The sequence below is a fragment of the Thamnophis sirtalis genome, unplaced genomic scaffold (genome assembly GCF_051295495.1).
Source record: "Thamnophis sirtalis isolate CommonGarterSnake01/CBP01778 unplaced genomic scaffold, rThaSir2_p1.2 scaffold_6, whole genome shotgun sequence".
NCBI lineage: Eukaryota > Metazoa > Chordata > Lepidosauria > Squamata > Natricidae > Thamnophis > Thamnophis sirtalis.
In genome coordinates this window covers 99,242,757-99,268,799 of record NW_028261386.1, presented here as the reverse complement: position 1 = coordinate 99,268,799, position 26,043 = coordinate 99,242,757, and the positions used below count along the sequence as shown (strand labels likewise).

General features: G+C 34.6%; 1 protein-coding gene across 11 annotated transcripts; it reads right to left on the bottom strand.

Annotated features, from left to right (window-relative positions):
• Nucleotides 1–3,179: 3,179 nt before the first annotated feature.
• On the bottom strand, nucleotides 3,180–26,043 carry LOC148045112 (ribonuclease T2-like). Of its 11 annotated transcripts, none has more exons than XM_087718549.1 (11): nucleotides 25,920–26,043; nucleotides 18,813–18,873; nucleotides 15,526–15,570; nucleotides 12,669–12,741; nucleotides 11,904–11,959; nucleotides 11,283–11,340; nucleotides 10,628–10,692; nucleotides 6,945–7,058; nucleotides 5,520–5,565; nucleotides 5,090–5,164; nucleotides 3,180–3,590 (listed from the first exon to the last, which is right to left on the bottom strand). In XM_087718549.1, the coding sequence occupies exons 5-11, from the start codon at nucleotides 11,957–11,959 to the stop codon at nucleotides 3,378–3,380; spliced, it is 627 nt and encodes a 208-aa protein (XP_087574675.1). In that variant the 5' UTR covers nucleotides 12,669–12,741; nucleotides 15,526–15,570; nucleotides 18,813–18,873; nucleotides 25,920–26,043; the 3' UTR covers nucleotides 3,180–3,377. The 11 variants fall into 11 exon arrangements, with proteins under 11 accessions (XP_087574675.1, XP_087574668.1, XP_087574673.1 ...); XM_087718542.1 differs by lacking the exons at nucleotides 12,669–12,741; nucleotides 15,526–15,570 and adding exons at nucleotides 20,938–21,043; nucleotides 25,595–25,756 and having other exon boundaries at nucleotides 25,920–26,039; XM_087718547.1 differs by lacking the exon at nucleotides 25,920–26,043 and adding an exon at nucleotides 25,595–25,910.

Here is a 26,043-nt window from a genome sequence, read left to right as displayed (position 1 = left end):
ACTTATATGTTTCATTTAACAACATAAATGTTGGGCTCTATTGTGGTCATAACTTGAGGACTACCTGTAGTAAGCTAATATATCCAAAATCTAAACCTTGGGTTTTCAATTTTGGATTACTTGAATTTTCATTGACATGTTTAAGTACGTGACGCCAGTGCAGCGATTAGTCTGAAAGATTTCTTTCAAGTGCTGTATGTAATCAAGTCATTCTGGTCTTCCACTGGTGCCAACCTTGCTAAGCATTTATTCTAATTTTTAAATGTTGCAAGTCAGGTTTGGTAAACTTATATACCTATATAAAGGAGTAAAGGAAAAACTGTGGGAAGATTATTTTAAGATATTTTAATTTTCCAATCATGTCACTGCATTTCACAATTAATGAACAATGACTAATGGAATTAGGTAGGGTCTTGCAGACATAATATTTAAGAATTCTCCTGGATGTAGATCTCAAGAAAAAATAACTTACCTGGAAAAATCCTATCAAACAGACCCTTACTTCACCTGTTCCTTTTGAAAATGTTTAGGAATCTGATAATGGGCCAGATTTCAACAATAATATGTTTCCCCTGGAATCTGAACACTTAACATTATTTGAATCTCAAGCACTTGCTTGTGTGGAAAAATGGGGTAACAAACAATTGATCCGATTGTTTAAATTATACCATTTAAGAAATGCCATAGGTAGTAAAACATCCAGACCCTGTAATTTTCTCAAGGTCTCTGCAAAACAGAGTAAGAATTGGTAGCATATTGTACTCACTATGTGATGGTTTACCATGCTGTGAACAGCTGCTTTTTAAAGAATAGAAATGGAGAAATTCCTAGTGTGATGTTGCCAATCATGTATTTTATGTTTGTAAATCCCTAATATAAGTCCTTGTGTATATGAATACATGTGCAACAGAGATGGTATTCAGGAGGTTCTGACCAATTATGGAGAACCAGTAGCGGAAACTTTGAGTAGTTCAGAGAATCTGTAAATACCACCTTTGACTGCCCCATTTATTCTCTGCTTCCGGAGTCCCAGCTGATCAGGAGGAAATGGAGATTTTACAGTATCGTTCCCCTGCCATGCCCACCAAGCCATGCCATGCCCACCAAGCCACGCCCACAGAAATTTTTTCACTCCTACAAGTTAAACAAAATTACCCTGCAATATTGCAACAAATTAAAACATAATATCTATTTTTGAAATTACACCTATTTTTGGAAGAGAGCAGATGAATATGCAAGTAAGGAACCAGCAATTTGCAGGCTAAAGAGCACCATTAGGTCAACAGAGATCTGATTATTTCCCAAGACTTACAAGAAATGGCAAAATATTTTTCACTCGGGATGATGGGAAGAAAAAGCCTAAATAATGTAGTCATTATTTTAGGCTCTGAATTATCTATTTGTTATTATTAGAATGCTTTGCATACATTTTATTCTGAGGACCATTTACCTTTTTTCTGAGAGTAATTTTTTTTATTTTGATTAGTGATACATAGGAATTGCAGTATTTTGATGATTTCTCATACTAATCTGCCCTACTAAACTGATGTGTTGATTAAATGTAAAGTGAGATTATATATTTTCTTCTGGATTCCTCCAAAGAATAATTAGGTATAACAAATACATGTAGTCTTCGACTTATGACCACAGTTTGGACCAAAATTTCTATTGCTAAACAAGATGGTATTCGATTTTATGAGCTTTTTGCCACAGTTGTTAAGTGAATCACTGCAGCAGTTGGAAGTCAGCTGAGAAAGTTGCAAAAGATAATCATGTGACCTGGGACACTGAAACCATCGTGACAAGTGCCCAAATTTTGATCACGTGACTGGGGATGTTGCAATAGTTGTAAGTGCAAGTGCAGGTTATAAGATACTTTTTTCAATACCATTGTAATTTTGAACAGTGGGTAAACATATGGTTGTAAGTCAAGTTCTACCTGTAACTCTAAATAATAAACTTTTATCCATTTGTTTTATTGATCAGTCAGATTGGATAAAACCAGGAATGAGCTCCCCCTCAAGAGTGCCCTATCAAACTGAGAGATAAACGGGTCTACTTTAAAAGTTTTCGATTGCAGAGAAGCTTGACATTTAAGAAAATTGTTGCTATAGGGACCAGTTTTTCTCTCTCTCTGGAAAATGACATGGCCTTCAGTTAAATTATGTAACGCCAAATAATTTAATATGAATAGAAAGAAAACTGAATAGTATGTGGCTGATTAATTATCAACTCAATAGGAAAGTACAAAGCTTGAATCATTGCATCAATGAATATTTTTAATGATATATAATCATGAGCAATTTTTAGGAAAGGTACTTCTAGAAAAAAAATGAAAGGATAAGGTTCCACCACTCTGTTCCTTCTAGAGTATTTTACTTTTACATACACATTATAGCATATCAGTTTTTTGATGCTGAATGTTGATGTTGAATAGAAATAATAGAAATAGGAAGAAGAGAAGACTTTATTGCCCAAGTATGATTATGTGATTGACACATAAGGAATTTGTCTCTGGTACATAAGTTCTCAGTGTACATAGAAACAGCAAAGTAATATAATCATAAGATATGAATAGAAAATAGTAGAAAAGATGAGAAGCATAATAATAATATAGCCATACCCATAGCCATGGATAAATATCCTTAGACATAAGGCAGTATTGTGGTTATAAGGCATTTAGCAGATGGCACAAGGGAAAAAACTATCTTTGTGTCTAGTTGTTTTGGCTTGCAATGCTCTATAGCAGCATCCTGCGGGGAGGTGTTGAAGCAGTTTATATCCAGGATGTGAGGAGTCTGTAGATATTTTCTCAGTCCTTTTTCTGGCTCGTGAAGGATACAGGTCTTCAATGGAAGGCAGGCTGGTTGCAATTGTTTTTTTCTGAAATCCTAACTGTCCTGTTTGGTTGTTGTACCAAGCCAGGCAGTTATATGCTTACCATTTGTTTTGGGTTTTTTAAATATATAATATACGGCTCCAAAGGATGGCCATTTACTGTTCTGGTTCTTTGACTTTTTCTTAATGAATTCCTACAATCTTGTATTTGGTACACATTTATGCAAAAAACAAAAAAAATGGCAGATAAATAAATTTGACACAAACACTACAGATCACTAACAGATTGCAATTATTTTGAAATTGATATTGATTTAAAAACAACACCCAATAAAATTGAGAAAAGTGAAAAATAAGCCAATTTTATTGAAGAAAGAATACATCATATACTATGGACAGCAATTTTAGCGAAACAAGCAGTCATCACAGTCATCAATCAAAACACAAAGAAAGTTCTTAATACTAGCTTCACAGATGTCCTGCTATATAAATCTAATGCATAATTGTTCCCCACCAGAATTTTAAAAAGTTCAACTTTCCTAAATTACAACAACATTTGCAACAAAATGTTTGTAGGTTTTCATATGTGAAGGGTAATAAGTCAGAGTATCATTACAAACTGACAGATCCTCTGATCTGTAAAAGTTGTCTTCAAGTGCAGAAGATAAACCAGATTGTTCCTCTGTACAATTTCTCAGAGTAAACTCCTTGGTAAAGCAGAATTTAATCTGGCCTATTACTTGTAGCTGTCCCTGAAGAAGGAAAACAAAACAACACTGTAGAAAAAGTATATAGGAAAGTTTATAAAGAAATTATTGATATTTCAGTGGTTGACAGTTCAACAGAATGAATTTAATCTTCAGAAGCCAACAGTTACAGCTGCATGATACTCTACATTTATAGTTACCAAAGAACACAATAAACTTAGAATAGAATAGAATAGAATAGAATAGAATAGAATAGCAGAGTTGGAAGGGACCTTGGAGGTCTTCTAATCCAACCCCCTGCCTAGGCAGGAAACCCTACACCACTTAATATCTACTACTTGGAATAATGCTGGTTTTTTTCAGATCAGAAATAGATGGCCAAGATATAAATTAAGTCTATTTTGACATACTGCAGTAAATTTTATGAACTATTTTGCTCAAAACAGAACTCCCAGCAATAGAAAAAAAAGAGCACAATTTGAAGTCAGCAACCTTCTACATAAACAAACTGTACTTAGAAATGCATATTGATTTCTTAATTGCATTTTATTGCTGTTATAAATGGCATTAAAAGTATTCAGAATGAAGCTGTTCCTTGAAAATATTTTAAAAACCATATACCTAAAATAGACCTCAATATAGTTTCTGTCAACAGATGCAAAAGGCAATACATGTTCTACTTAGGTAGAACTTTAGAAAATGTTTCCTCAAGTAGGGCCCCTTCATCAAATATACCACAAATGAGAATTGACAGAATCAGTTTTCCAAATGGCATTGGCTGCCACCTCATCAATGAAACAGGCAAACAAAGTAACCAAAAATGTCATTAGGTGAAGTCCAAAAAAAGACCTCAGCATTCATATTTTCTATATCATCTAAAAGTTATTTTAAACTAACTGATCTGAAATATAAACCTACAAAGGCACATTTGAAAAGAAATATTTAATCTACATATTGCCATAAACCTAAATCATATGAAAGCTAGCTACGTGCAGTTTTAACTTTCTTTCATTTTTACTGTAGCCCCGACCCTTTGGAACGAGCTCCCCGTGGAGATTCGTACCCTCTCCACCGTCCAAGCCTTCCGCATAGCCTTGAAGAACTGGCTCGCCCGTCAGGCCTGGGGATAAGGATCGTTACCCCGCCCGAATGATGAATGTATGTTGTCTATTATCTTATTATATGTTGTTATCTTAATGTTGTATCCCCCCCCTTCCTGGTTTTGTGTGAGCCGCCCTGAGTCCCCTCAGGGAAAAGGGCGGCCTACAAATGCTAATAATAAACCTAAACCTAAACCTACTTCCCATTTAAAGTCTAAATCTGGACAGATGGAAAGAAAGAAAGGCAGAGGGAGGGAGGGAGGGAGGGAGGGAGGGATTTTCATCATTATTGAGGGCAGACTGATGAGTCTGTATTGAAAAATATCTGAAAGAATGATTAAATAACTAATGTATTTAATCTTCAACTTCCAAATATTAAAACAATGTTTTTTAAAAAAAGAATGATTAAATATTAACTAGACAGGCATTAAGAGAAATATGTACCTCTTCAGGAGGAATACACTGAATCTTTGGCATTATATTGTAAAATTTTTCAAGAGCTTCTTTGATGACTGTCAGCTGAAGATTTAAACATGAAATAAATAATATAAAAAGAATCAAGCATCTGTTTAACAAAAGATGTGTTTTCATAGTCTAGAATTATGAAAACTCTGTATGAAAATAAGAAAAATAATAATACACAAGTTGTGAGATGAAAGTCTGCATTTGTAATAGAATTGTCTCTTTTCATACTTCTTCCCAAAGTTAACTCTTAAATTTCCTGAAATGAATTTTGATTAGATATGTTTGTTCTTCTAATGGAATTCTTCAGTGGAAAGACTTAATTAGATTCTCGTCACCACTAAGTATTATACAACGACAATTAAAGGCTACAGTTTTGCAGAATGCAATGCAGAGTGACCTTTTCTCTCACCTGATAGTAAGTAGAGCCTGGCATTATCCCAACTTTCGAGAGAACACTGAAAGAGAAAGAACTCTTATCAAACATTAAAAAGACAGAATTCACTATATACAATTAAACAACAGAGAGATCCATCATTATTTTCCCACATGTAAAAGATTACATAGAAAACACATATAAGACTTCAAGAAGTCAAATTCTTGAAATCTTCTATGTCTACACAGTATGTCCAACATTGTTTGACTAGTATTACATTTTGCTGCTCACTTTCTCTTAAAATTGTTATAAGGCCTATTGTAGCTGGAACATTGGGGTAATAATGCTGAATTGATAATCCATAGAATAAGTGAAACCTTACAATGTTCATAAAGTAACCCACTCATTTTAGGGCTACTTATACATTGTACACTGACAAACATTACATGACATCAATTTTCTAAAAACAGATTGAAAATTCCTGCTGTATCTTTCAGGGAATGCTTGGAGCCCTGAAAGCTCTTTATTAGGAAAATGTGTTATGGCAGACAGGTTTCTAGACAAAGCTTCTAGTTTATGTAGTTTGACCAAATGCAGTAATACAGTAGTACAGTAATTGTGCATATTTTACGATGTCCCATCAGAGAGGAAATTGAAAAGAAATAGCTAGCAACCTACAAGAATTGAGTATTTACAAAATATTTCAAATTATGCTAACTGAGACTATTTTTCCAAAATGCTGTGTTATCTCCAGTCTTCTTCATTATCTGTCTCAAGGATACTGTATATGCACACATATAATGGTTTCTTGTTTGATATTTATGACTAATTTGAGGAATTGCATTTCATTTATTGATCCACAATATCTAAATTTCTCATGTTCATTTAATATTTATATTTGATAATCACATACAGAACAAATGCTTACAGCCAGAATTGTCTTGGACTGGCACTTAGTGATGTCTGTACTCACCTATACTTACTTGTTTTTTAGCCCAGCTGAAAGGCGCAGCAAACAGATTGCTGCACCTCAGCTGTTTTGGCACGCCTCAGCTGCAGTAGAAGGTAGGTTTTTTAGCTTTGTTTTAACCTACTGCATGAGCGTGCAAAGTGCAAGCTCAGCGAACTGGTTGTTATCACAGGTTGAATCACTGCTATAATACCTAGAGTTGGGATCTTCCCACCAACACAGAGACTCATGAGAGATCTCAGCAACACCAATAGATTCAAGACTAAGTGATGGTATAATGTTTTTGTTATGTATCAGCAACTTCCCTGAACAAATATTTTTCAACTTCTAACCTTTAAGGAAGCATTAGACTAAGCCCTACATACCTGGCAGACTCAGGATATAATAACCACTTTTATTTCTGTAAATAAATGAAATACTGCATACTCCTTAACAGAGAGTCTTACATATAGTAAGAGTAGTAGTGACTCTGAGAAAATAATTTTCCTCACCTGTTAAGGTCAATTTTTCTATAGAGTTCCAATGTCTTCTGAAAATACTTTTTTTGTGAGTTAAGAGCCTCTATCTCAGCTGCACATGTCCCATGTTTTTCCCATTCATGTCTCCTATGTAAAGAAAAAAAGGTTAAAAAATAACTAGTATCTTGAAACACCAATGTATTTGGAAAACTATACAAAAATTCTGTAATCTTCTAATATTTATTTGAGAAGAAAATCTCAATTGTGAGTCTAGTCAAGATTCTACCACTTTGCTCATTGCATTGGAAATCTAGAAAATTCAAGCATAAAGCCAGCTTTAGTAATTGTTCTTCTTAAGAGATACAGTTAGATACAACAGATCTAATGATAGGTAATATCTTTACATTTCTGTATGATAATGCATGTTTTGCAACTGTAACATCTTTTATAGCTTATTTATTATTTATTTAAATATTTTGACTGCTCAACTCCAATGAACTCAGCGCAACTCAAACTATTATTCCTTAGGGATGCTCTAAATCAGGGGTGCTTAATTCTGGCCCGCAGGGGAAGAATTAAATGGAAACAGTGAAGGACCACCCCGCAGTGCCTCTGCCAGTGAAAATGTGTATGGCCCCCGGGCTCCGTTTTGGCTGGCAGAAGGTTTCAGAAGGCCATCCATGCCAAATATGGGACCCGAAGGCCAAACAAAACAAAAGGAGAAATGTTTCCCCTTTTGCATTTAAGCATCCAAGAATGGACAGGAAAGGAGAAAGGGAAAGAGGAAAGACGAGGAAAAAGATGGGAAGATGGAAAGAGAGAAAGGAAGGCAAAAGGAAAGAGGGGAAGGAAGAAGAAAGAACAAAGAGGGAAGGAAGGAAGGAAGGAGGAATAGCAATAGCAATAGCAATAGCAGTAGACTTATATACCGCTTCATAGGCCTTTCAGGCCTCTCTAAGCGGTTTACAGAGAGTCAGCATATTGCCCCTAACAATCTGGGTCCTCATTTTACCCACCTCGGAAGGATGGAAGGCTGAGTCAACCCTGAGCCGGTGAGATTTGAACCACTGACCTGCTGATCTAGCAGTAGCCTGCAGTGCTGCATTTAACCACTGCGCCACCTTGGCTCTGCTAAGGAATTCCTGCCTTAGCACTTGGCCACCAGCAGACGGCAAGGGTCCTCTGGAGGACAAGAGTTTGGCGCTCTCCCTGGACACGCCTTCCTTCACTGGAGGCAATGGGTCCCCTCAGCCCCGCCCAGGCCACCAGCATGAGTAATGTCAAACGTTGGTCATGCCCATCCTGGCCATGTCCGCCCATCCCCCCAAGGTCAAACACAACCCTGATGCGGCCCACAATGAAATTGAGTTTGACACCCCTGCTGTAAATGGTACTCTAAATGTGTATTTTCCAAACTCCTTTGTATATATAAAATTATCTCCTTAGTATACATGAATGTCTTGGAGAGGTCTCTTTCTGCTGAGAAAAGGATTTCTTTTTATGAATAATTTAAATTAAATGACAAGAGAAGTGAAGGTGTGATGGTTAAGACACCAGAAACAGTTTGGAGTCTTCTGAATTTGCTTTTCAAAAGCAAGAAAACTTAGCATTTGAGAGAAGACATGCTGCAGTCAGTTTTCATGTGGAACTGAAAACTATGGAAACCACAAAGTGTAAAGAAAAGCTTTGTTTTTACTTTATCAAATGAAAAGAAAACAATCTTGTCCTTGTGCCTAACAAATAGTCATTTTGTAGCATATCAAGGACATTGCTACCAACTTGATGGACACACAGAATAACAAAGGTTAATTGTTGAATACATTTTTTCAGTGAAAAATGTCAGTACGGAAACTTTACTTCCCATCAAGGTTACAAATCAGAAAAATAAAAGCAGTTCTAGTATAAAACAGAAGACAAATCAGTTTATCTGTTCAAGTCTTAAAGCATTCATTTTTTTTCCTGGTGAGGCAGACTTAAACAAAATATATGGCATCTTATAATGTAGTCTGCATTTTTCATTCATAATTCCTTACTTTTAATGCTGTGTTCATATATTTTTGCTTTATGGTATTGTGGTTACTACCAATGTGGAATTGCATTTGCCCTGCATGTGGGCCACATTGCTGCAATGTGGTTACTTACAATCTGCTTAGAACCCACTCAAACTAAGGTAGTGTGCATGTTCCATAAACAAATAATATTAAAATAATTACTTAATTTCAACTGAACGATATGCAGCTGTATAAATGAGGATAATACATAAACAGCCATTTCTCAAAAAAATCTTCGCTTAATTGCTATTTCATGTTAGGGCTATGTAGTATTTTAGAAATGATTTGGAAAATGAGCTTTGCAGTTTACAGGAGTATGAATATAGTACCTGTTTGCAGTGTTTAAAGCAGCTTCAGTAAATTGGAAATAGGTGTTACATTTACACTCCTGTGCTCAACAAAGCACATGCTCCAGGGATTGTGTGACTGTACTCTATAGTGACTCTGATTCTGGGAAAGTTGTGGCTCTTTAAAGAGTTACATACTAATAGGCTATATATTATTGGGAAACATCTAGCCAGGCAGAGCGGAGTCTCAAATGGGGGATTAGCCTTGAATTGCTGCACAGGTCCAAGAGATTTTTCCCCACCCCACCCCCTTTTTTTAAGTGCCATAGAACCTTATTTATCTGTTCCCATGAAAAGGCAAGCAGTCTGGGGTTATGTTTGTATAGTAGAGAGATTATAATAAAGTATTAACTCATTTTCCTTTGATGTCTAGTTTGGGCTTTTGTTATATGTACTTCTATTTTAAACAGAAAAGCTAAAGGCAGTCATAATAATGCAGCAAATTAAGGTTAAGGATCTGAACGATGATGCAGTCAGATTACTTCTTCATACTTTTTAAGCACTTTCCCAAGTGCTTAAAAATTACTTGTCATTGGTACAATATATCTGTTCATCTTTTAAAAATAAGCACAAAAAGGTGCAGTCAAAATTGTACTTAGAAGAAATCTTACATGGATATGTTCATGTAGTCTCCTAAAATCAGGTAGAGCTTGGGGAAGCTTTTACCTTTCTTTACTGGGAATCAATGGATATTGCATACTAGAGCTCTGAAATTATTCAGATTTGATTCCAAAAAGTTGCTTTGAAGAGTACAGGGATATGAACACAGCACCTTTTTCTGAAACATGTGAGTTGTATCTTTTTCTGGAATTGTGCAGTAGCTGCAAAGGGCAGTTAATAATCCTAGTTAAAGATACATTTATGTTAATGTGCCAAGACAGTATTTGTCATGCGCCAAATTAGCTTTATAGAATTGGAGCCAAAGTACTCACAGTACAGTGTATTAAACATAATACAAGCTTAATGGATTTCTTTTCATAATCAATATACTGGATACTTTACAAAATAATGTAACAGGACATAATTAGTGCCATAAATTTTAACTAAATGTTCTTAAAGATGAGTTTGACTGAAAACATTAAAACTGAATTTTATAGTTGAACTCTCGTGAGGGTCAAAAATACCATCTATATGTCTAAATACAGTATGTTATTTGAGAAAGCATGAATGCTGAAACAAACTAATCGTCAGAAATCCATAGTTTGTATTATCTGCATATCTGACTCCTATTGTTACCTAGGGTGTTTCATTTAGAAAGGCAACTAAAATTAAGCATTTATGCAAAGCCATCAATAGGGTTAAATGTGACACAACTCACCATAAATAAGTATGGTTCGTATGTAGTATATCTGGCCAATATTCGTTCATGTCTTCCATAAAATCCTAGCAATATAAAAAAACCTATAAAATTAAAAAGCAAGGATATGATGCAAACTCCATCTAGATTTTTTCAATGAATGTTTCATTTTATTTTATTAGATTTTAATCTCTTTATTGTTTTATAAATAATTGAAGATGACGAACATAACCTTTTCTCCACAACAGCCCTGTGAGGTGAGCTGGAATGAGAGAGAGTGACTGCCCCCCTTTCATGTATAAAGTAGGACTAGAACTCATAATCTCTTGATTTTTAACCAGAACTTTAACCACTACATCCAACTGGCTGTATAAAACAGCCTCGTATCTATAAAATACTTCACACAACAGCTTTAGTTAACATGTGATTATGATAATATTGGAATTTGTAAGCAACTCTGCAAATTATTTAAAAAGGGACTCAAAAATGAATGACTCATCCTCTTTTTCTAGTTCCTGGTTTGATAATAAACGTTTGCTGATTGAAATGTATTAATAAATAATACCACTTTGGCAGAATACCCTAAAGCTTTTCTGAGTCCAGTCAAATTCTTGACTTAATTATTATTATAGTTTTTCTTCAAGTACTCAGTACCTACAATTTATTTGATTCATACCTTAAGTTCAGATATATTGAAGTGCCAACTTCTATTACATTCTGCAGCTTTATCAGGCCTGGGGAAGAAGCAGAACAAAAGAGTGCAAAGGGTGAAAAACCAACTGTTCTTAATGGTAGTGGAATGCATTCTCCTTCTCTAACATACATCTTGTGAAATGGGAGACATCACAGGATTGTCTTGAGAAGAGTTAAGGACAGATGATATAGTACGTAACTTATTCGATATCATAAAGGTTAAAAAAATTGAGAACATAAAAAAAATTTATATAATGTAATCTCATAGCAATTTAGCATAGAGATGTACAATTAGTGATTCCATAACTTCCTTTTTTGGGAGACAAACAAATCCCAGTAAATAAACCAAACTATTTATAAATATAAAAGGAATATTAAATTTTAATTTACCTAGAAATCCTGATATTTTTATATAAGTGTTTTGATTCATGGATTACCATAGATTATTTATAATAACAAATCATTTATTTAAAAAAATCATTTATCATATAATAAAAACTTTCACCTTCTATGGGCATCAGACCAGAATATTTCAAATATAAGATACTATGAACTTAGAAAGACTAGCAATACAAGATTTTTTTCTCCCAAATTTATACCTTACCAGAATCCATGGATTGTCCAGTACATTGGTGGTTCTTTGCATTCATTTTCGTTCATCTAGAGAAAATAATGGGTTATTAAAGGAAAACCATTTTTATGCAGAATGGGAAAAATAGGGTCTAATTCAGCTGTGATTCAAATTATTAATTCTGATTGTTCTTTCAATTTGTCTCAGATTTGATTGAGGCATCTGATGTAATGATTCAGCATGAATTGAATCTATTTGTTTTGATTTAGACCTTGGAGTCAAACTTTTGTACAACCCTAGAAGGTGAGTGTTTTAAGGGAAAAAAAACAGAAATCATCAATATCCAATTGGGCTGACAGACAACCTCACAACATCTGCAAAATATAGCCGAGGTTCCTGTTCACAAGATAAATATGATGGTGGGCAATCTCAAACTGAGTATTCCAACACATTGTCCAGAAGAAAAAGCAGAAAGTAATTTAAGCTAATCGTTTCCTGATGAATTAGAAAGAGGAACAGTTTCTTCCTGGAATGTTCTTATCCATCATTATATTTTTTTATCTACAATAATACTTACAGAGTCTTGATGTAGTTCAACAGTGCTCAAGTAAATAAAGATGGTGTGGAAGAATAATGTTTTATTTTGGAACACAGCAGTCCTTTTTTTACTTATTAATTTAAAAGACACTTAATTAACTGTGGGAGCCAAACTGTCGCCATAACAGGCTAGGTAAAATAGCTAGGAAACAAAGAAGAATAGACAAAGCTATCTGAATTAAGAACCTAGTGGAAATTTACCAAGGCCGTGTCAAAGATAAGAAAGTGTTGGAATTCATTCCGGGTGTTTATGTGCAGGACAAGCCTCTGCTATCTGAAACACAAATACACAGGGATGAACAACCTTGCACCAGAAAACATCTTTATGGCCTAACGGTCATAAATACAGCCTCATGTAACAAGAACTATGTGAACCAGCTACTCCCACACATGCCCTTTCTCCCCCCTATGCTGAGTTATAACTTTCTATCCCCTCTCTCCCCCTCTCAATGCCATGCAGCTTGTAAATCTTCTGTTCCCCCTTTTGCCCACCCCTTGCCATGATGTGATTTGTAGAATGCTGTGAACTTTTTATTAGTTTACTTATGCCATGTGTCATTATATATGCCTTTTGATACGTTCCTTTTTGATGACACTGTAACTAACTTTTTCTAATAAATACGCACTCTGAACAAGACAGAGATTGCCACTTTATCCAGACTGCTGCCTTTGTGTTTCATTGGGAAGCAGTCTTAGGAATTGGGACCGTGAAGTGGACCACTGGTTGGGGAGACCCCTGCATCCCGCAGGCGTTGTCTCTTCAATTAACTTTAGTGAGACACTGAATGTGACAGTCAACCAAGGAGGTATCCCAAAGATACCTCTTTTAAATAACCTGGACTTAGACTGTGCAGGCCTTTGTGGATTATTTTAGAAAATACCTTCCCATAAATGGCCTAATAGTTGAAGCTGATAAATAGTATTCATCTCATTTATAATTATTCATAGGCCATATTGTAACTGGGAGAAAAAACCAACAATACAGTTTGATGCAATTTATCCAGCTACCATTCTTTCTGGAATGTTACACTGAATGTGTATGAAGACTGAGTTCTACATCTGCTGTGCTATAATCTCAAACCAGTAAAATTATATGGAGATACTATTAGCAAGCTTTATTTCATCAAGAAGTGCTAATACTGGAAACCCCAGAAAGTTGGTCCCATTTTCATAAAAATAAAAACACTGGTAAACTATTTGAAAATAGCCTCTTCAGAATACCTAGTATTAGAAAAAAAAAGTTGATAAAATCAGAGTAATTTGAAATTTATCTAAAATTTATTAATATACAATTTATCTAAAATTATCTTCATTTTGAATTAATACTTTGTCATATGAAGTATTCCATTTAATGACAAAATGGACTGATAAGCCATGGGTGTTTGAAACCAGTTGTATATTTCTGGTTTTAAGAAAACAACCCTGGGTAAGAAATGTAAAATTTACGCAAGCCCAAAATCTGAGGGAGAATTTCTACAAGATGTTTTAAAAATGGCATTTAGATTCTAAAAAATTGGCTTATATGTATCCGAACCTACAACCTAAATGCTGGAGATGTGATTGTGCTGATGCTACGTATTATCATATATGGTGGACTTGTAAAAAGGTCAAAGCATTTTGGATAAAAATATGGTGGATTATGCAAAATATCTTTAAAAGGGGGATAAAGTTTACCCCTCAGTTATTCTTGTTAGGTATAACTACTGATTGTACTGTTATAGAGACTAATTTGATTTTGAACCTAACAATGGCAGCAAGACTGTTGGTGGCACAATACTGGAAGAAGGAAGATCTGCCTACTATTCAAGACTGGACATTAAAAGTAACAAATTTAGCAGAGATGGCTAAAATATCAGCATACCTCAAGGATCATTCAGACGAGAAATATAAGCAGGAGTGGAGAAGATGGATTGATTATATTCAAAATAAATATGGGACTAAGAAACTCCAGATAGCCTATGATTGAATCAGCAAGGAATGACATGACCTGTTTAGAGTTAGCTTAACAAAAGGCGAGTTAAAGTACAAGTGGGGGATGATGCTAAAGTCTCTTAGTTTATTTTAGAATATGGTTCTTAAAGATTTATACCCTGTATTTGCTCTGGGAGGTCGGGGGGGGGAGGTTGGAGGGGAAGGTGGGTTTGGGTCAGAGAGGGGAGGTAAATATTTGTAAAACCTTTTTTAAAACTTTTAATAAAAAAAAGAAACTAACTCTGTGTTATTCTGACATGGTCCCTATTTGTCAAGGCTTTTTTTTTCTTTAGCGCTTTTTAGAAGCATTTAGTTTACTACTAAGATAAGTAAAATATTCTACTTACTCCTTATATTAAAAACAACCCTTTTAGCCTTGCAAACCTTTTCTGACCACATTCACTGCAATGGTCACCATGCATGTAAGATGACATCTGGGACCAAATAAAAATTAACCACCCTTACAATGTTTGTTCTGAATGAAGGTTGGAATTGGACATGTGCATGTCTCTGAATATTATTTCACATTATTCTGAAGTTGTCAATTTTATTTATAATATTGGAAAGGTAATTATTAGTTTTGAAATGGTTGCTTGTATTTTATGTTAATACTGACTGCTAGCTTTGCAAAACTTTCTGATATAACATACAGATACAGCAAATAAATGCTTTGAAATTGAATCCTTTTTTCTATGAAATTATTAAATTTCTTTTTAAAAGTTATTTTCTAAATATAAATGCTTTCCTATTTTTAAAAATGGCTGTAGCTGGCTCTTATGTGGAAGACTATCACGTAAGACAATTTAATTGAAATCCAGAAATGGAGAACATATAGATCCAAACCATTTTGGTAGGGAGGAGTGAATTAGAACCCCATCTAGGTCTAGTATATAAAAACTATGTCATTTTTAAAAAGTCCCCCCCCCTTTCAACTCCATCTCACTACCCATTGCAGTCCCTACCTTTCAGAGCATGCAGTGCACCATCTAGCTACCAAAAGCCTACTTTTGCATTATGATTTAAGTTGGTTTAGAATATGGCAATATTTAAGTAAAAAGTGTGGTTTAAAAGTAAACAATCTTGTTACCTGGTTTTAAGGAAGGCAATACTCCCATGTTAGAATTGCAGAGTGCTGTAAAAAGTAGTAATTGTTTAACAAAACCCTCTGGCAGGCAATTTTTCATATGATAAAAAGAAAGTTGTAAATCCTATCACAACTGTTTTTTCCTCAAAACATTTCTTAGGCTACTTTAAATATGAGTCATAAAATGCTTGCCATTTTTTCATATTCACCAATATTTCATTGAACTAGCAGAATACCCTTCATTAAAAACAAACTCAAATCCATTTGCAGTCAACGGTAAGTGTTACATTTATTTTGGCAAGAGAAGAGCAGGAATTCAGCCAATTTTGCGGTAGAAAATAAGTGGGGAAATTCATTGCTTTAAAGAGCTCAGTCCTTGACTATGGCATCAGAGACACTTAAAAGCAGAAAATATTTCCAAGTATTCTGATCAACAGTACAGTTCAGAGAAGCAGTCCTGAAGCTTAACAAAAAGTCTAATGGAAAAGATATGCTCACAATAGTCAGTGAATGGAGATATAGCTTGGCTTTTCTACGAAGTAACCAATATTATCACGTGGTACCTTGTAGGTGTTGGGGATCTCAATGTCTATCAGTGCTGAACAATGCAGCAGGGCAAATGTCAAAGTACAGCAGGAGGTCTATTCCAAAAGGATGTGAAGACTCTACTTTTATTCCAGCTTTTGTATTAGGTTAGGTGGTATATGTATCTTTATAATGGAGGTTCTGGTAAATTCCCCATTGAAATACTCAATAAGTGTTTCAGTTCTTAATATTAGCAATTCCCAAGATTATTTTCTGCTCACCTAAAATTCACATATTTTTAATTGCTTCAAATCTTATAGCAAGAACAAAAGGAAACACAAGATGATTGAATCTTAACTTCTTAATATAAGATGACAGGATTTTCCTGTACAGTATATGCTTCTCCTTTTATGATGTAAAGAAACCAAGAAGTTTCTAACAGCCCTTCTTTTTTTATTTCACCCACTAATAAAATAAGTAGGTTTCACTGCAGGATATCAAAGCTGTTTATAGTTGGATTTGTTTGAGCTTGAAAACTAGACTTTCCTAAGAAAGAGGTAATTTGAAAGACATTAGACTCCCCATGTCAAAAGCTACAAGCAAGAAATAAAGGCGCTCTCTGCACAGACAATAGATGTATTCATGGAATGAAACTATTTAGGCTGCATCCACAAGATGCCCCATTATTTCCACTAGATATATCTTCAGGCCAGTATGCATATTTTGTCAACACACAACTGAAGAATTCAAAAGATGTCTTAAATCCTGAGTCTGAGCTCAAGAACTTCCATCCAGATAACCCATGGAGGTAGCATGAAGTGATGCAGTAAATAGTGGCAATAGCAGTAGACTTATATACCGCTTCATAGGCCTTTCAGGCCTCTCTAAGCGGTTTACAGAGAGTCAGCATATTGCCCCCAACAATCTGGGTCCTCATTTTACCCACCTCGGAAGGATGGAAGGCTGAGTCAACCCTGAGCCGGTGAGATTTGAACCGCTGACCTGCTGATCTAGCAGTAGCCTGCAGTGCTGCATTTAACCACTGCGCCACCATGGCAATATGCTCATCCCCAATTTATCTGATACGTGTATTGTAGGACCACTTTCTTCCAGGTAATGGGGTCTATTCAGTGCCTATTCTGCAGTATGGATTTAGTTGCAAGAGTGACTGGAGTTCCAATTTCTGAGTCCCCTTTTTCCTTTTTCTACATAGGTTGAGTTAAGCTGTTATAAAAACCCTGAAATGGATGAATCTGTCCTCCACTTAACATATGTAATTGAAAGCATAATAAAAAGGACTCATCTGTTATGCTTCTGTCACCTGATGATATGAAAATTTCTTACCCAGTGAAAATCCAGAAAACTACTACATAGCAATCACAATATAACAACTATAATTTTCTGTTCTCCCTTAGTGGTCTACAGGTCAAACATCAACTGGGTTTACCCAAAGTTATAAGGAATAAAAAGAATTCAATTGGCCAACACTATGACAGCAGTGAACAAGGGGAAAAACTGCAGGACATATAAACTGTTCACATGCACACACACATGCACATTGTTTATATGCACACGCGTGTGTGTCTTCAGATCAGTTTTGAGTCCTGGCAATTGCAGTTTTCTTGGCAAGATTTCAGAAGTGGTTTGTGACTGCTTCCTTCCTAAGGCTGAGAGAAAGTGATTGGCCCAAGGTCACTTAGCTCACTTTGTACCTAAGACGAGACTAGAACTCACAGCCTCCCAATTACTACCCTTGTGCCTTAACAATTACAGTAAACTGCATCTTGTGTACTAACTAAGGAAGCTGCCATGTAGTAGATTATATTTGTAGGCCTGGAATTTCAGCCAAGGGAATCACAAATCACAGCCTTTAAAATATCATATGCCTTACACCTGTATGGACAGCAGTGCAGTATGGACCTTTCTGGGATTGCAGTAAGGATATTCTTGGGGTTAGCAAGATTTAGTCTGGATGATTTCCTGATGGCTCTGGAATGGGAGCATAGTAAAGGAGTTGTACGGATTTACTTTTTGTTTTGTTTTGATTATATCTGTGAACAATCTGGGGATTGAAAAAGTAATGCTTAGGCGGTTGCTGTTTCCAGTTTTATGAGTTTTTAGGAGGTTTATTATGCTGATATGGGTATAAGTTTAATTGGGTTTGTTTTTTTGATTTGTATAACATCCAAGAATCTCATATGCTATAAATATTAATGTGACTTATTAACATTTTGTGATCCCTTCCTATGGACACATTACCATTATTACTGTTATTATAATAAAATGTAATACTGTTTGTGCTGTGATATTGGACATTGCTTTTTATTACATCTGAAACAACTGAATTAAAAAATGAAAACATGACATATTTCTCCAACTTCAGAAGATGATATTCTGAGATCCACCTCTTCTCACATTGTTTCAATGTGGATAATCTTATTTGAATTTGTGTAAGTCAGTGACAGGAAACTATTTTTTAAAAGTGTACATGTCACTTTGAGATTGGCATCTAGTTTCAATAAATAATACCTTAATTCTTCTAAACATTACCTTCTTTGCAAGGTCTGATTTTTAAAATTATTTGAAAATTCAGAACAATTCCTCATGGTTAAATATAGATATTTTAGCCATGTGCAGCGGCCAAAAGTTTAAGATCTCAATAATTCTTCTTATCTCTTGCATCCTCTTCATGATACAGCAAAATAAATATTTTAATATAGGCATACAGATAGCAAAGTAACTACAGCCATTTAAGAAGATCTTACCATGCATACAGTCACTGGCCAATGATGAACTAAGTATAATTTTTCCCATTTATGATGAATACTGAAACATAAAATATTTAGAAAGAATATTTAGAAAGTTATTCTAACTTTATTGTCACTTTAAATGTACACTAATTGACATACATTAAAATTATTTTTTTAGATACTTAACATTCCAAAGGCATAACACTTCAGTAGTAACATTTTCCTGGTATAGTTCACACATAATGCTTTATCAAGGATTTTTTTTTTGGCTAACTGTAAACTATGAAGGTAACTACAAACTGTGAAGTTTAGCAGTACACTTCAAATTAAAGTCATATTTCAAATTGGTTTACAATGACTAGCTTATTTAAATAACGGCTTTTGTCTGAACCCAAAATACTGATATACTCCACTCCTTTTTGTTTCTATAATCTGCCATAACCTCTGAGGTGCAACATAAAATACAGAAACCCAACAATTTCTCTCCATACTACTACATTCTTTCTGGCAATAGTATTTTAAATTGTATTCATCTCAGTTTTACAACCTTTTTTGCTGTGTTCATAACTGAATCACTGTGGCCATTAAGTGAATCACATGGTGATTAAGTGACTCCAGCTCCCCCATTGACTTTGCTTGTTAAATGCCCCTTGGGAAAAGTGTAAATCATGATCACATAACCCAGAACACTACAACTGCTGTAAATACATGCCAGTGGCCAAGTAGCCTAATTTTGATCACATGCCACAGGGATCTTAGGACAGCTATAAGTTTGAGAACTGGGTATAAGTCATTTTTTTCAGTGGGGCATAATTTTGAACAGTTGTTAAATGAAGAATTGTAAATCAAGGACTATTTACACGTCTTCATATTCAGTTTCCAACAATGACAACATTTACAGTGGAAACCACAAACATATAGATGAAGATGCAGTTAGCTCTATATGGATTGATAGAATTGAATTTACTCAATATGCTAAGCCAGAATGAGTTTGATATATTTACCTTTGGCTTAGCTTGTAGGTAAACCCTCCCTAGTGTCTTATGAACCATGTTTAATTGTTTTCATGTTGTATGAGTGATCTTACTGTAGTTTGTTAATAAAAATGAGATTAAGAAAACTACACAGTGAATTATCATGTTGTATGAACATAGACTAAGGTTGTCTGATCATGTCACAAACATTTGTCATATTCATACTGAAAAAAACCCTGAGGTATTTCATTTTAGAATGGAAAAAAACATAATGCAATTCAATAAACACATTTTTTCAATTCTACATGAGCCTTATTCATAAAACAATAATTATGTGCTGATAGTTTTTGGTGAAATTAATACTGTACTTTTAAACAAAGTATAATTACATTTGTTCTATGGTGTTAAAACAACTTTAATAATAATCCATTATACAATTGCAAATACCCTTATTGGAGAAACCATGAGCATTGTATCAGAAAATGTAAACTGGATACGTATATTTTAGTTTACAGCCAATTTTTTAAATTGGCTCACAAAAAGCAATTATTTCCTCCTTCAAGGCCTTTTGAAAACAAGGAATACAAAACATATAGCCTTCAGATATTGTTGAACTCTAGCATCTAACATATCTAAGAACATAATATTAGTTTAGTCCTATAATGTCTAATCAGCCAATTGTGTTGTATAGTCCCAGCTTCATTTGATGAGACTGATAGAGGAGTGAATCGTTTTACTGACTTCAGAGTCTTTAGAGGCTACCTTTTAACATTTTATTATTATTATTTTCTTTTGCCAATAAACCTTGTTTTCTGATCCTGGAGTATAGGAGCTAACTTTAATCTTTTCCTAAGTTCATGATGCAGACATACTTAATTGAAATAGCAGGCAGAAGCACAGAACTGCTAACAGTTGATTCCTGCCAAAAGAATCACTTCCATTAGTCAAACAGGAAGGTGCCTTTTTCCATGTCTCAAAATTACAATGGAAGATTGATAAATCCCTAAACTATATTTAAGAAAAAGGCAGAGGGAAAGGAGAGCTAATTTCCAAAAATGGGAAAACTAACTGGATGTTAATCTGTTTGGTTACTGGATAAACATTTTCAGGACTTCTTGTAAAATTAAACGTCATTGTCTTTAAATTTTTCATTTCATGTTACTTACCTATCAGCCAATAAATGTGTAGCAGATCCACAAAACAGAGCAAACCAAAAACATTCAACAAGCAAACCATAAGTAGTCACTGATTTCATGTTTATTTGCAATATATCTATGAAGGAAAGAAAAAAAATGTAATACTGATAATTATTTTCTCATTCATTCAGAAGATGGAAAGCAAGTAGCTTGTTTTCCATCAACAAAATCTATATTATTACCCTTTAAATAAAATATCTAAAAAAGATAAAAAGTTATATAAAGTATACATGTTTTAAGTTTCTAATTAGAAACAATGATTATGATTATAACTTTAGAAATCTGAAGGAGTCTGGTAGCATATTTTCCAACTAACAGATTTTATTAAAAGGTACAGTGGACTGTAATCTTGATACTTAACTCATGCGATCATAAAGTAATGTAATAAAGTGTGATGTGATTGTCCCACTTAATGATAGCAGTTCCTAGTTATCATCATTAAGCAAAGGTCATGCAGATCATTAAGTAAGGACTTTACATAATCACAACTTCTGATTTCCTGAAAGTTTCTCCATTGACTTTGCTTGTGGGAATCCATCAGGAAAGGTTGCAAATGGTGATCATTTGACTATGGGACACTGATAATCAAAAATCATAATCATGTGACTGACTGCAGAAGTGCTGTGATTGTTCAAGAACTGGTCATAACTACCACTCCTTCAGTGCTGTTACAAGTTTGAAGAGTTAAATTTGTTGTTAAACAAATACCATCTGTTTAAACATTCAGGAGCAACATTTTATCAGATGCAAATTTAAATTGGAGTGAGGTGGAGGTGAAGATAGCTTGGTTATGTGGATACAGATTAAATAAAGGTCTGTAACAGTGCTGTTGGTGTAGATGTTGGGGCAAAATAGGCATCTGATGAAGTAAGCTGTAACCTGGGAAAAAAATTGCTTTTTAATAAGGTATGTTAGTCGCAAATGTACAGTCAGATGACTGCTGATTTTTTTGCTGCCATAGATTAAGATAATTGTACTGCTACAATGAATAATCTCTGCTAACGCAGAATTAGAATGTCAATTTATGCAAGAACATTTTAACACTTTACCATAGTTATCTGAGTACATAAGTATTTAAAAAAACACCGATAAATAAGGAAAAGAATAATTTACATCACTACTTCTTACAACTTATCATAAAGGTTCTTCTGGACAGTAAATCAAACAGCAAGTTTTTCCTCATAAAATACATTAATAGTAATATCTACTTAAGAATGTTTATTAGAAATATATTAAAGAATAGCAATGCCCTTTATAAGTTTTCTTGGCTATTTAGACACTCAGAAATGTTATTTCAGCATCATTGTATTGGTAAACATTCCAATCCTACTGCAGATATGCAAATTTACATGCAGAGTGATACCATGGACTATATTAGGTTTCTAGTTTTCCTTCATTTTGCAGGTTATGGAGTACTACGTGAAAAAAATGCAAACATCTCTGATTCCTTTGCTCAGACAGGTCCTGAAAATGATATGACAATATAGTATTGCAGTGTTTGAATAGGCATTGAAGATGTGATTGGCAGGGTTGGATAATGCTATAAGGACTCTTATCATTTGACATATTCTGGGAAGATATCCCAAACCAATAGTGAGAAAGGAGAAAGCTTACTTACACACATCAGATGTCACACATGTATGGCCCAAACAATAATCTGGTTTGTGTATAATATTTGTAACTATATGACTTTCAGATGAATTGCAGAGAACTGATTAGGGTTCCACTGCTGTTATGGACAGCGGACTGCTCAGAAAACAGGAACTTTTATCTATGCGTGGTGTACATGGAACAGATTGTAACATATCTGTTTGTGGTTAGAATAAATAAAGGTTTAATGGAAAGGATGTAGAGAAAAATGTTAAGTCTCCTGGGTATTGGCAGACTTCACTTAAATAGCACTGTAAGCATGCAAACACAGATACCAATTATAACAGATGTTCTGTTTGTTTTGTTTAGCAGTCAACCTCTGATCAGAACATATGCTAGAACAGAATTATTTTCAAACACAATGAAACATATTAGGGCATAAACAATTCCTCTTATTCATCATTTATTTCGGTGCTGTTTGCATAGTTTTTTTTATATTCTTGTGTTCTCTATTATTCTGACTACACTAATTGGACAGACCTTTAGTGCATTGACTATACTAAAAGTAGTTTCCTCAAAATATTAACGTTATTGACTTGATCTTGCAAATAGCCTTTCACAGATAGAAGAGCACAAGTTACTTTTATGGGTTGAAGAGAGGAGGAGACTTTATTCTTAATCTGTATTTCTAGTACTGTTCTATAAGTAGTACTGGGATGCTGAGGCATGCATTCACTATTGTTTTGCTGATTCCTTAAAAAAATAGGAAAGTTTCAACTTCCCCTTTCTTGTGCAAAGAAGTTCATCCTGATACTTTTAGCATTCAGTTTCCTCTTTTTCCTTGAGTTGCATGTAACAATATAGTTTATGTCTTAAGTGGTAAAAAAGACAAACATTAATAAGAGTGCAATTATTAATGCACTGTTTTGGATAGGTTCATCAAATAAATGCTACAGACTTAATATCTTTAAAGGATATTCAGTCATTTCTTAATTTGTCAAGAAGCTCAATAATTATTTAAGGTCACTCATCTGTTCATTTTGCTTCTATACAATACCTGTTCATTATAATACTTTGTTGTTTTTTTAAAATTTTGCCTGCATTGTTTCTTTTTCACCTTTTATATTCTTTTTGTTCTAAATTATTTACTGTTTTGATTTCAATGATGTTTGCCACTGCATTTTAATTCTACAGTATTTTTATCTGATTTGCTTTAAACCACTATGAATTCTTTTGATTCAGCAATATATAAACAGAACAAAATATTGTAAAGAAATATTTACAAAATTCATCAGGCTGAATGGAACAAGTACCTCCCCAATTGGGAGGAAGCCTCAAACTAATTAAGAAAAACTAAAAAGCTCATTGTATAGAATACCAACTGCTTATTGGAAGAAGCTAGGATAGAGCCAGAAAACTAGGAACAAAAGTAAATGGAATGATGAGGTCTGGAAAATGACAGAACTGATACAGAGTGGTATAGTGTCCCTTTTATTTTATTTTTTGCAGATCTTAGTGGTATAGATTAAAAGGACAAAAGAGATTACGAAGGGTCTCCTGCTTGGGCAGGGGCTTGGACTAGATGACCTGCAAGGTCTCTTCTAACTCCATCTGTTATCAGATATGCTTTATAACATAAAATAGCTTGGTTCATTGACTGTAAGCATAACGTATAAATAAAAATGTTATGTTTGAACCAAATCATTACTTTTCAGCTCCAGCTTTGGAGTTAATCAAGGGGAGGCTTGATTTGTATTGCTACTTGTTGCCCAAGGTGTTCCAATAAATGGAAAAGCCAATCTCATCATTCTGTTGCAGAAACAAAGGAAAACTCTGGGCTTTATTCTACTCCTGAGTAGCTTGAATACTCCATAGAGAAACATTATACATTGTGGCATTGAGTCAGCATCAGCAAGGTACTATCAGATGTCCATTGTTGCAATGATCAATTCTAAACTGCCCTGCCAAAAGAAATTTTGTTTTGTATCAATCAATAGGCAAGATACACCCCCCCCCCATCAGTCCATGAGCCACTAAGCCATGATAAAGTGGATTACGGAGCCCTCTCAAGCATAATAAGTCAGCACAGATAATCTGTTACATTGGCTGTACAGGTAGTCCTCAACTTACAACCACAATTGAGATCAGAATTTCTGCTTAAGGCAGTTTTTCATGCCTAATTTTATGACTTTTTGTCATGATTGTTAAGCAATCCCTGCAGTTGTGAAATGAATTGTGTGGGTGTTAAGCTTCACCTGTGGACTTTGCTAGGAAGGTTGCAAATGGTTATTACATGACCCCAGGACACTACCACTATTGTAAGTATATGCCTATTGCCAAGAGCCCAAATTTTGATCATGTAACTATAGGGATGCTATGATGGTTTTAAGTGTGAGGATTAGTTGTCACTTTTTTCAGCACTGTTGTAATTTTGAACAATCAGTAAACATATGGTTATAAGTTGAGGATTACCTGTACCTGCAGGTCACACAGAGAAATAAACTAGCCAGCCAAATTTTAGATCAGTGTATCATACAAACCCACTTGGTATGATTACTTTATGGTTCAGTTCTTTGTATAACCCCCCCCCCTTCATATTAGGTTAAGTAAATCATGCTACTTTAGCTATGGGCAAGTGCTATGATTTAACCTTTGATATGGATGCCTTTCAAGATTCTGAGGTTAATGTAGTTAGACCAAGTTTGTTTTGAAAGGTTATTTATTGCTTCATGTGCACAAATGGTAAAATAATCTTTCAAAGCTAACTTGGTCTAGCTCTACTTAGTGCCTTGATAAGGCAACCAGAGATCTCGTAGTGTACCATATATTTTATGGAAGTATGTCTATCATTGCCATTTATCTAATAACTTAACTTAAACATGCAATTATGCACTAGTTCTTATCCAAGTTTCAGTTAAACAATACAAAAGAGTTCTGTCAAATTATACAAAACGAAAATTCAAGGCATTCAGAAGAATATCCTGCATATTTTAAGAACACGTCATGGAAATTAATTTCCTAAAAACATAAAACATACCGAGACTTATCGAAGGTTATTCAGAAGTCATCTCTGATAAATAAAGCACTGATTTCTCTTCCGTCCGAAATGAGTTCAAGAAAAACCAAAATACACATCTTCAAGGATCCATTTCTTATAACCTCTTCCGGATAGTTCGCCGTATTTCTCGACGGATATATTCTAAGGCAAAGTATCGTCATAAAATGTTTCGATACAAAGTCAGCTTTAGGTGCTTTACAATTAACCAATCCGAATTCCGATTTTTTTGAAACAAAGCCGCACGCTAATCAAAGAACTTAAATCATCCCTAATTAAAAATCCACTTCAAAACAGAAAGACTTACAAGATGCACACTTCAGGAGCTGAAGGTTTTAATCAAAGTCAAAAGCCTCGAGACTTTGTTTTGTCTGGCTTGCGAAAACCAATCAGGAAAGCTCGCTCCCGTGTTAACTTTCGCTTCCCTATAG

Bases quoted from the DNA above. Each gene is read 5' to 3' on its own strand.
- LOC148045112 (XM_087718541.1), bottom strand. From the start codon at position 21,026: ATGAAATCAGTGACTACTTATGGTTTGCTTGTTGAATGTTTTTGGTTT. The intron at 18,874-20,937 runs GTAAGTAACATG...TTTATGTTTCAG, and splicing joins ACACATTTATTGGCTGATAG to TATTCATCATAAATGGGAAA. The intron at 5,165-5,519 runs GTGAGAGAAAAG...TTAAATCTTCAG, and splicing joins CAGGCTCTACTTACTATCAG to CTGACAGTCATCAAAGAAGC.